The 12,102-nt window shown below is 28.2% G+C and overlaps 1 protein-coding gene across 1 annotated transcript; it reads left to right on the top strand.

The window, feature by feature from the left end:
* Positions 1–7,706: 7,706 nt before the first annotated feature.
* Positions 7,707–9,025, top strand: LOC131656916 (WD-40 repeat-containing protein MSI1-like). The gene is made up of 2 exons (XM_058926472.1): positions 7,707–8,360; positions 8,465–9,025. The coding sequence occupies exons 1-2, from the start codon at positions 7,707–7,709 to the stop codon at positions 9,023–9,025; spliced, it is 1,215 nt and encodes a 404-aa protein (XP_058782455.1).
* Positions 9,026–12,102: the final 3,077 nt, after the last annotated feature.

The following is a 12,102-nucleotide window of genomic DNA, read 5'->3' as shown; positions in this document are numbered from 1 at the left end:
GAGATTTGGCACGCCATGTGTTTGTTAAAATGCCGGGTCATGACCTGCCTTATGACCTGGATTGTGCCTTGATTTAAATGAGTTTTCAGAAACTCCACACCACTTCAACTCTTCATACAAGATTCAAATAAAAAAGTGTCCAACTACAAAGTTGTTCTCCTCCATGAGAGAAAGAACTTTGATGTTGGAAATTTCTCCGAAAAATGCCGTTTGCCACGTGTAATTTAGTGCTGAAGTGGACTGCCCAACAAGATTCGAAACACCCAAAAATTTTCTAAGTGTTGAAAATTGCCTTTTTTGTCATTTTTTCTATTTTTGGCAGCTTTTTGTCAAACTCCCGATTTTATCCATTCTTTGACTTTTCTTGCCCGATTTTCCACCAAAAGTCAATATTTGAATAATTCCTCTGATTCTGACCCAAAAGTCAACTGTTCCGATTTTTCCGACTATTGATGAAATTCCCGATTAAACCTCTTCCAATCGAATCCAGTCAAACAAACCCCTCCACAAGGTCAGCATGAGAAGTTTTCCACACATAGGAGCCATTCCCGATTAAATGTTGACCAGAAAGTCAACTGGTTGACTTTGGTCAAAGAAACCCTGATTTAACGAACCAGATGATTTATAAGCTTGCACTCTTCAATCAATGTCCTGATTCGAAGCAGAGAGACACCCCAATCTAGGAGGACTTTAATGAACATAGAGCCACATGATTATACCTCAGTCTTCCTTGTTCTCCGATCAAACTTCTTTGCAATAGAGCTCTTTCTTTGCTAGCCTTTTGAATAGTACCAATGATACGACTGCATGAATGTGAGTTATGACCTAAGTGATGTATGTACATGAACCATAAGCCATATGAGTAGGGTAGGACAAATTTGGGGTATGACATCCTCATGACTCTTGAAGCGAACAATGAAGTACCCTGACTCATTGAAGTACAGCTCATGCATTGCAACAAAATTCCAGTTCTTCTCCATAAAATATTTAACCGCGTGCATCGAAAGAGATTCCCCGAGTGCAAAGAGAATAATCGCATTTTCCTAGTAATTCAATTCCTCCACCACATCTTCTTCTTCGATGATAATCTTCTCAGCACCATCAATGAATTGAGTGGCCACAAACTCCATAGGCATACCACGATTCAGATTCCGATTTCCTTAAAGAACTTCCACCCAAGGCTTCGGCGCAACCTTCTCCACATCCAGTGACAACTTCAGTGATTCCGCCGGTTTCTCCACGAGCCTCGTCTTCTCTAAGTCCTCAACCGTCTTTATAGTTGGGGATATCAATTTGTCATGTGTCACAGTGTTAGCAGTATTTTCCGTTGAACCAGGTGGCGCTGCCGCCGTGGATTTTGGTCGGCCGACGCGACGTTTTGCTTTGGTCATCAAAACCCTAGCAGAGGTTCAAGGCATTAATTGTTTTCTTTTAATCCCTTCAATGAATGGAATATTGTTAATGGTTCTAGTGATGAAACAATAAAACTATGGGATACAAGAAAGATAGGTAAAAGTAATGATATGTATGAATGTGTTCACACATTTAAAAAAATTGAGGATGATGTTTTAAAAATTTATTGGAATCCAAATAATGAGACATTGTTTGCTTCTGGAAGTCGTGATATGAGAGTGATTGTTTGGGATACAAATAAGATTGGTGAAAAGAAAAATGATGACTGTCCACTGGAAATGCTTTTTATTCATCATGGTCATTTTGATGAAATATGTGACCTTTCTTGGAATCCTTTTGATGATATGATAATGGCCATCGTAGATGCTAGAAATTTGATTCATTTTTGGAAGATGAATTTGGAGATTTATTAATATGATGATGATGATGATGATGATGTGGTCGATGATAGTAATGATGACGATGGAATCCCATATCTTTGTTTTTTATTCTCTCTTAGTCCTAACAGTTTAATATTTAGAAGAGATTTGTATAGCAGTCCAAGTCTGTTGTTGCTGCTGCACAATTGCTCGTTGCTTTAGAATAGCCTTGCAAATCCAAGAGCAACCATTTCTAATAGTTACACTAATCAAATTATCCCCTTTAATGTAGTAACAATGGATTCACCTTATCCAAAGGTATCATCCTTGCCGCTAAGGTTTCAAAGCAATTTAATTATGTTGGCTTGGTTCCATTCTTTTAGGGAGAACAAATTTAATCAACCCTGTTTTTTTGGAGAGCAAACTTTGTCCTAAGCCCCAAGAAATTTTCTTGTTACAATATTTTACTAGTCCACAAAAAAGTTATACAAAAAGCTTTAACTTTTTTAATAACTTTCCCAGGGAAAGGAAAACACTGAATCCAGTAATTGGTAATTGCAAAAATGACACTCCTTATGAGTTGTAATCTGCCAACAAAGCTTAAGAGTCTTGCACTCCAATGCTTGACTCTAAGGACTATTTTGTCAACCAAGATCATACAATGATGCACAAACAATTTTCTACTAGATAAAGGGACACCTAAGTAACTGAAAGGAAAAACTCTTTCTGTGAATTTGGTGATAACATGAATCTCTTGCTTGATATTCTCCTCAACACTGCCATAGAAAGTTTTGCACTTGGATGGGTTGACTTTGAGGCCTCAGGCCTGTGGATTTAGAAAACTAATTGAACTTCTGCATCATAATCTCGACTGATTTATGGTCATCTCTAGAGAACATCAAGAGGTCATCAACAAAATTAAGGTTAACAATGTGTAGTTGCTCACAATATTATTATTATTATTATTATTATTATTATTATTATTATTATTATTATTATTATTATTATTATTATTAGGGGTTTGCTAACATAGACTCACTTATTTTTATGAAAGTCTATTTTAGTAAGTATTAACTAAAAAGTGGTTAAATGCACCTTAAGGTGCATGATGCTAAAACACACCTTCATAAAAATAATGCACCTTAAGGTGCATGATGCTAAAACACACCTTCATAAAAATAAGTAAGTGTATTTTAGCAAATCCCTGTGGGCTTCGCTAAAATACACCCACTTATTACAAGGTTTGCTAAAATACACCCACTTATTTTTATGAAGGTGTTTTTAGTAACATGCACCTTAAGGTGCATTTAACCACTTTTTAGTTAATGCTTACTAAAGTAGACCTTCATAAAAATAAGTGGGTCTATGTTAGCTAATAATAATAATAATAATAATAATAATAATAATAATAATAATAATAATAATAATAATAATAATAATAATAAGAGTCTTGCTAACCAATGTCCTCAGCGCAATGGTTAAGATGCACCATAAGGTACATATTCTTAAAATAGACCTTCATAAAATCAAGTGGGTCTATGTTAACAAACCCCTTAGTATTATTATGATAATTATTATTATTGTAATAGTCAATAGTTTATTGATAAATATTTTTTTGGAATAGTTGAAAGAGAGTGCTAGAATATATATTTTGTTAAAAAACTCTTTTTTAATATTATACATACCATAATTTTGTTGAAAGATTTTATTTTAATAATTAAAGTTATAATAATTTTTTTGTTTTAAAACATAATCCAATAAATATATTTTTTTTAAATTATAATTTAAAGAGAGAGTAGAGGTAGAGATAGAGATAAGTTTTCAAGAAAAGAGTGGTAGAAAGAAGATTATAAATTTATTGTTTTTCATAATATGTATTAGAATTATTTAACAAAACATAAATTTATAATTAAAATTAAAATTCTAAATATCAAGAACAAAAAGTTTAATAAGTGAGAGAGATACATAAAGAAATTTCAAGCAAATATTATTGTGAAAAAACAAAATTCATTATATATTAAGAAAGGAATAAATTATATTAGTTAATTAAAAATATTCAAAATTGAATGTATTAATATTGACCACTAGATTTAAAAAATTAAATGGAAAAAATTCAGTGTGGTGTCAAAGTTTACTTTGACATTAAATATTATCATTCATATTTTTTTAATCTAAAAGTTCATATTTATTCATTCAATTTAAATTTGTTCTACTTAATAAATATAATTTATTTCCTTTTTTATAATTAAAGATAATTTGTTTTTCAAAATGAATTTTTTTGAAAATTTATTTCTCACTCTCACTTATAAGTTATAATTTCTCCCTCCATATTTAGCGTTTTAATTTAAATCAAAATTACCAAATTGCATATTATATATATATATATATATATATATATATATATATATATATATATATATATATATATATATATATATATATATATATAGAGGAGGGATCAAATTACACCCGAAGAGTTACACCACGAGTTACACTCGTTCAATAACTACATCTCGAATTAATATATTTTAAATTCAACCGTTGGATTGAAACATAATATCATATAGATCATACCCATACAGTTTGAGCTTAATCTATAATGATTTACTATGTCATTGAATTACATCAAAATTAACGTTATATGAAAGCTCATTTTAACGTTAATCTTTGGATATCTTGATGATATAGTAAATCATTATAGATTAAGCTCAAACTTTATAGGTATGATCTATATGATATTATGTTTCAATCCAACGGTTGAATTTAAAAAATATTAATTCGAGATGTAGTTATTGAACGAGTGTAACTCGTAGTGTAACTCTTCGGGTGCAATTTGATCCCTCCTCATATATATATATATATATATATATATATATATATATATATATATATATATATATATATATATATATATATATATATATATATATATATGAGGAGTGTTATATTGACTCCAACAGTAAGTGTACAACACTTACTCCAAATCATAACCATTGAATATCATTAATCCAACGGTTTTAATTAAAATTTTATATAGAAAAATATTTCCAAAAATAACTAGATTAAATGAACAATTAAAACCGTTAGATTAACGAAAATCAATGGTTATGATTTGGAGTAAGGGTTGAACACTTACTCTTGGAGTCAATATAACCCTCCTCTATATATATATATATATATATATATATATATATATATATATATATATATATATATATATATATATATATATATATATATATATATATATATATATATATATATATATATATATATATATATATATATATATATATATATATATATATATATATATATATATATATATATAGGGGACGACTCAGGTGAGAACACTTGGTTGTTATGAGAAATGAGAACAATGAATCACGACCGTTAAATTTTGATTTTTTGATTTTAATGGACTAGATTGATTTCACTTTCTAAAGTCTTTAATATTTATTTTAAATCAATATAGAAAGAGAAACCAATCCAGTTCATTAAAGTCAAAAAATAAAAATTTAATGGTCATGATTCATTGTTCTCATTTATGATAATAACCAAGTGTTCTCACCTGAGTCGTCCCCATATATATATATATATATATATATATATATATATATATATATATATATATATATATATATATATATATATATATATATATATATATATATATATATATATATATATATATATATATATATATATATATATATATATATATATATATATATATAAAAGTTATAATTTCTCCCTCCATATTTAGCGTTTTAATTTAAATCAAAATTACCAAATTGCATTATAAAAAAGTTATATATATATATATATATATATATATATATATATATATATATATATATATATATATATATATATATATATATATATATATATATATATATATATATATAGTCGTGATATATAATATTAAAATCCTCTATTTTTTAAATAAGATTTTATTCGACCATTCTTTTTTAAAAACTTTATGAAAATACTCATTAAAAACAAATTATTATTATTATTATTATTATTATTATTATTAAAATAGTAATAATAATCATTATAATAAACAATTTTGGAAAAAGAGAATATTTATAATTAATTCATAATCAAACAAACTAATTAGAGAATAAGATCTAAGTAATTTTAATAATTTTTATACCATTTGTTGAGAATTGAGATGATTATATTCTACTAAAAATAGTTTTTTTAGGGAAAATTTTGTTAAGTTATTTTCAGAAAAAACTCTAAAAACTAAAATTTTAAAATTTATTAAAATATTTAAAAAATAATAATAGTTTTAGTAAAATATTAATAAATATTATAGATGAAAATTCATATATTTTTGTTTATTAAGATGTTTTCGTTACACATAGGTAAGAGAAGTGTTAAATATTATCTTTTATTTAATCCAAAATAAAATAATTTTTGATATTATTTTTTAATTATTATTATTATAATAGTTACAATAATAATAATTATTTTATTATTATTTTATTATTATGTTTAATAGATTATTTGATGAATATTTTTTCAAATTTTAGTGAGAGTGGTAGAATATTATTATTTGTTAAAAAATAGTCTTTTATTGTTATACATATCACGTTAAAAAACTTCTCTTTTTAATAAAAATTATAATAATTTTTTATTGAAATACATAATTATAATTTTAAAAAGTTTAATATCTCTTTAGTCCCGTATGTTAATCTTAGAGTTTATTTTACTTCTTTAATTTTAAAAAAAATATCATAATGATCAATTAATTTTTCAAAATGTATAATGTTAGTCTTTTTAGTTTAATTAGCGGCAAATATAGCGACTGATCTATGATTTTTATGTCACTAATTAGACAAAGAACTTATATGTTACATGTTAAAAGTTAAGGAATCAATATAGATTTTTTTTTTTTAAATTAACGGACCGAAATGATTCGATGATAATATATGAAAGAGATAGAGACAGAGAAAAATTGTAAAAAACAAATCTAATTTGGAAAAATAAATCGTATTTAATTTTAAAAAAGAAAATAAATGATATAGGTTAAATAAAACAAATTCAAATGTAAATGAATAAACATTGACCTTTAGATTATATATATATATATATATATATATATATATATATATATATATATATATATATATATATATATATATATATATAAAATAAAGTTTAAATTGAATTTTAAATCAAAATTTGTGTCAGACATTATATTTATTCTTTTTTATAAAAACAATCACATTTTATATAAAAATAATTAAATAATTAAATTTATTTATGAAATCCATTTTAGAAAATATATCTGGTTGAAATAAAACTAAAAATTATAGATACTCTTGAATTAAGAATTAATTGGGATTGTTGGAATAAAATAAAATTAATGGATAAGATTTAGAGTAAGTTTAATAATTTTTTGAGTATATATATTACATAAATAGAAAAGAATAAGAAAAGCATGCCAATATGATAAGAATGATTTTTTTTTTTTTGATAAACTACTTTGACTAATAGGAATATGATAAGAATGATGAGTTGTATCAAATATTTTATCCATTTTTTACTATTTAATTTCACAGGGTTAATACTTTAAATATTTTTTAGTCAAGAAGATACTATATATATATATATATATATATATATATATATATATATATATATATATATATATTTTTTAGTCAATAAAAATATTTAATATTTTTATTTAAATAGTAAAACACTTAATAAAAGATTGAAAAGTAAAAAAAAATTAAAGAATTTTATAAAATTTAAAATTACATTAGTGTGTGATCAAGTGCAACATAATAATAATATACTTGCAATTCAATCTCTATATATTGTGGTATAAGATTTAGTAGTAGATTGTGGTAAGAGAGGTGGTGGAATATTGACTAGTTTGGCGAGATAGTTTGTGTAGAGTTTGTAAATTGAGGAGTTATGAATAGGGATAATGGTAAGGTGAATTCTAATACTATCAAGTGTGCGATGATGAGAGCAAAGATTCGGAAGCCTCCTTTTCTTTATAATCTCATCGGAACACATGACCTTGAGTGGCCTTCCTTCACAATCCAATGGCTTCCGGATCGCAATGAACCGGTAAGTAAAAACTACTCAGTTCAAAAGATCATTTTGGGAATCCACGACGACGAACATGACCTCAATTATCTAATGATAGCTGAGGTCCAAATTCCTTATACGAATTTGGACTCTGATGACTTAAGCAACACCGATCGTTTCAACAACAATAGTATTCACGTTGACAATATTTTTAAAATTATCAAAAAGATCAATCATGAAGGAGATGTTTACATTGCTCGTTACATGCCTCAAAAAGATTCAATCATTGCAACTAAGTCAGATGGTCATGAGGTATTTATATTTGATACAAACAAAAAACCTTCTAAGGCTTCTAATGGTCGTGCTCTCCCTGAATTAAGATTGTTTGGTCATGAAACTGATGGTTATGGCTTGTCTTGGAGCAACTTCAATAGTGGCCATTTGCTTAGTGGTGATTATGTTGGTAATATTTGTATTTGGGATATTAATACCACTCCCAACAATCTTACCCTCGATCCATTGCAAGTTTTTAAGGTACATAAAATTCTTAACATAAAAAACATTTGTTGATTTTTATTTTTAAAAAATTGTTTTCTTTGATTATATTGATATTAGTATTTTTTTTATGATTTTGTTAGGTTAATGAAGGTGGTATATATGACATAGCATGGAATCCAAAAAATGAAAAATTATTTGGATCTGTTGGCGAAAAAAACTTGCGCTTATGGGATGTTAGGGCTCCAATAATGAACAATCCAGTTCAAAATTGTGTTGCTCATTCAAAAAGAATTAATTGTTTATCTTTTAATCCCTTCAAAGAATGGAGTGTTGTTACTGGTTCGAATGATAAAACAGTAAAACTATGGGATACAAGAAAGATAGGTAAAAGTAATGATATGTATGAATGTGTTCACACAATTAAAGAATTTGATGATGATGTTTTAAAAGTTTATTGGAATCCAAATAATGAGAGACTATTTGCTTCTGGAAGTCGTGATAGGAGAGTGATTGTTTGGGATATAAATAAGATTGGTGAAAAGGAAAATGATGGTTGTCCAGCGGAAATGCTTTTTATTCATCATGGTCATTTTGATGAAATATGTGACCTTTCTTGGAATCCTTTTGATGATATGATGATGGCCAGCGTAGATGTTAGAAGTTCTATTCATTTTTGGAAGATGCATTTGGAGATTTATTAATATGATGATGGATGAGATCCATGATAATAATGATGATGATTGTTTTCCATAACATTGTCTTGTTAGTCGTATGGAATTATTATTTGAAATAAAAGCATGTTGATTAGATTTTATAATCATTTTTAAAACTTTATAGTTTGATTTTGTTATTGTTGTGTTTCTGTATGGTGTGAATGGTGTGAACTATGAGAGTCATCATCATATGGTACCATGTTTTAAAGGCAATGTTGTTTATATTTGTTATATCGCTTTATTGTTTTTTTATTTCTTTTAATTATTGATTTACTAGATTTTAACAATTTCAGCCCATATCTTTGTTTTATATTCTCTCAGCTGCCAATTTTAATTATATATTATTTTCTTCTCTCTGTGTTATAAAGATATTTCACAATAAGTCAAAAAATAACTGTCATCATTAGTACTTGTTGTTGTTGGAGCTATCAGTATTCTCATGCATGTAATATTAATCTAAAAAAAGTTAACTAAGAGTGAGTATTTAAACATCGATCGATCTAATCAAATTTAAATTTATTGAAAATTATTATAGCTAAAAATTGAAGGATAGAAAAACACTTAGAAAGGGGGGGGGTTTGAATAAGTGTGACTTTAAAAACTCTAAAGATAAAAACAATAAACACAATACTTTTATCCTGGTTCGTTGTTAACGAAACTACTCCAGTCCACCCCCTTAGAGTGATTTACCTCAACTGAGGATTTAATCCACTAATCAATCTTGATTATAATGGTTGTCCACTTAGAAACACTCTAAGTCTTCTAGAGTATACTGATCACACCTTGATCACTCTAGGAAATCAACACTTAGAAACTTCTAAGTCTTCTAGAGTCTACTGATCACAACTTGATCACTCTAGGAACCTTTTACAAATCAATGTAAAATAAATGTTTACAAGAGTATTCAAATGCTTCTTAGAAAGCTATAATCACAACTGTGATATTTCTCTTAAGTTCTAAGCTTAAATCTCACTAAGATATTACAAGTGAAGTGAGGTTGAAGATGAAGTTTGAGAGCTTTTGAAATTGACAGCGTTTCTGTATTTTTGCGCAAGAGTTGTGTATTCAGCTTCTCATGAGAACTTCTATTTATAGGCGTTTGAGAAAATGACCGTTGGGAGCATTTAATGCGTTGCGTGTTCCGTATAACTCTGCATTTAATGTTTCACTCTTTTGTCAACTACCTCGAGCCTTGCTTTTACTGCTTCTACTGACTTTGCCTTTTGTAGCTTCTAACGTTCCTTTTGTCAGTCAGCGTAGCCTGTCATCTTGTATTTGCTTCTGATCTGATGTTTGTAGATACAACGTTTGAATAATCAGAGTCAAACAGCTTGGTGCAGAGCATCTTCTTGTCTTCTGACTTTGAAGTGCTTTAACGTGATACCATAAGAACTTCAGTGCTTCTGCTTCTGATCTCATGTTCTTCTGATGCTTCATAGACCATGTTCTGATTCTGCTTGACCATCTTCTGATATCTTGCGAGAGCATGTTCTGATGTTGCAACCTTCTGAGTCAGTGCTTCTGGCGTTGAACTGTGCGTACTCCTTATATAATTCCTGAATTGGAAAATGTAAAGGATTAGAGTACCACATTATCTTATACAAAATTCATATACATTGTTATCATCAAAACAAGAATATTGATCAGAACAAATTTTGTTCCAACAAAAAATATTAATATAATTTATTATATTTATATATTTTATAATTGTTAAATATAAAATAGGAAAGAGCAAATAAACTCTAATTCCTTTTGGGTGAAGAAACTTTGTACATACACATATAACAAAACGTACCTATCTCATCCACAAATAAACAAAAGCGACAAACCAACCAAAAACCCAAACCACCAAAAAAACAAACGAGAAAACAAATCTATCTCAACAACTAAAAGCAGTAAAAATTAGGACAAGACTATAGCTCTCCAAGCCAAAACTAGGTGCATCAAAACCAAAACCTGACAAAACACAACAAGAACACATCTAAGGGAGGCCAAAGACAGTCATATCGCTATTAACAAATGAGAAGAATGGGGTTATCAATCAATTCTGAAAAAGTACAAGAGTTTCTCACATGCCTACCAAGATACCATTTCCAATTTAAGAGGATGATCATTTCTTCCATGTCTTTCAATGTCACCAAAGAGACTGAGAATACTATGTCATTATGAGATTTCCAAATCGAACAAATCTTGGCATGCCAAATCATAATGTAACCCCCTAATCTAGACATTCCACTAAGAGGTAGAAACATCTAGAAAAGGGTCAAAAATATCTCTAGGAAAATCTACACACCACCCTTAATTAACGGAAGATCGTATTCCAGACAATAGCAACAACCTCACAGATCACACATAGGGGAGAAGACGACTCAATGGATGTCAAGCAGGAAGGACACGAGAAGGACCCCGAGCCCATTAAGCAAGTTTTCTCTAGTGAAGATCTGTCCGTGAATGAGCTATCAGGAGAACACGATAACTTTAGAATGAGCGGAACTACTCCAGATAATAGGAAGGACTACCTCCCTAGAAGTGGTCGGACGGTCAGAGGGAAACCTCACTAGCCATAAGACAATAATAGGCGGAAGCTAAAGAATAAGAATCATCATTAGAATGACGCCACCTCCATTCATCACTCTAAAATGGAAGAGTAAAGTCCATAATCATTGATAGAAGATCATCAATAAGAACCAAATCATGGTCAAAGAGGAAACTTCTCCTCCACTTAAGCTCCCAAACTAAACCTCTCCCTCCCACCTACCAACCTCCCACTCATGAACCTGGTTGAAAATGGAAAAGAGCCTTGAAAATCTAGATTTAAAAGGAGTATTTCAAACCTAAGTGTCTTTCCCAAAAAAGTAAGTGTTGCACCCTAAATTTTGCCATGCCTTTTCATCCGTATCATTTACATTTGGTATTTTTTATTTCATTAAAAAAAAGGTATATTATATTACATTTTATATATCCATTTGCATGTTAATCTCATTTAAAAAATATAAAAAAAAATACATGATCATTTTCATTTATGCAACTTGTTTGATTTTATGCTAAGTAATTTCTCTTAGTTC

This window comes from Vicia villosa, linkage group LG1 (assembly GCF_029867415.1).
Source record: "Vicia villosa cultivar HV-30 ecotype Madison, WI linkage group LG1, Vvil1.0, whole genome shotgun sequence".
In the NCBI taxonomy this organism is placed as follows: domain Eukaryota; kingdom Viridiplantae; phylum Streptophyta; class Magnoliopsida; order Fabales; family Fabaceae; genus Vicia; species Vicia villosa.
Note: the sequence above shows the minus strand (reverse complement) of the source record. Positions and strands in the feature narration are given on the sequence as shown.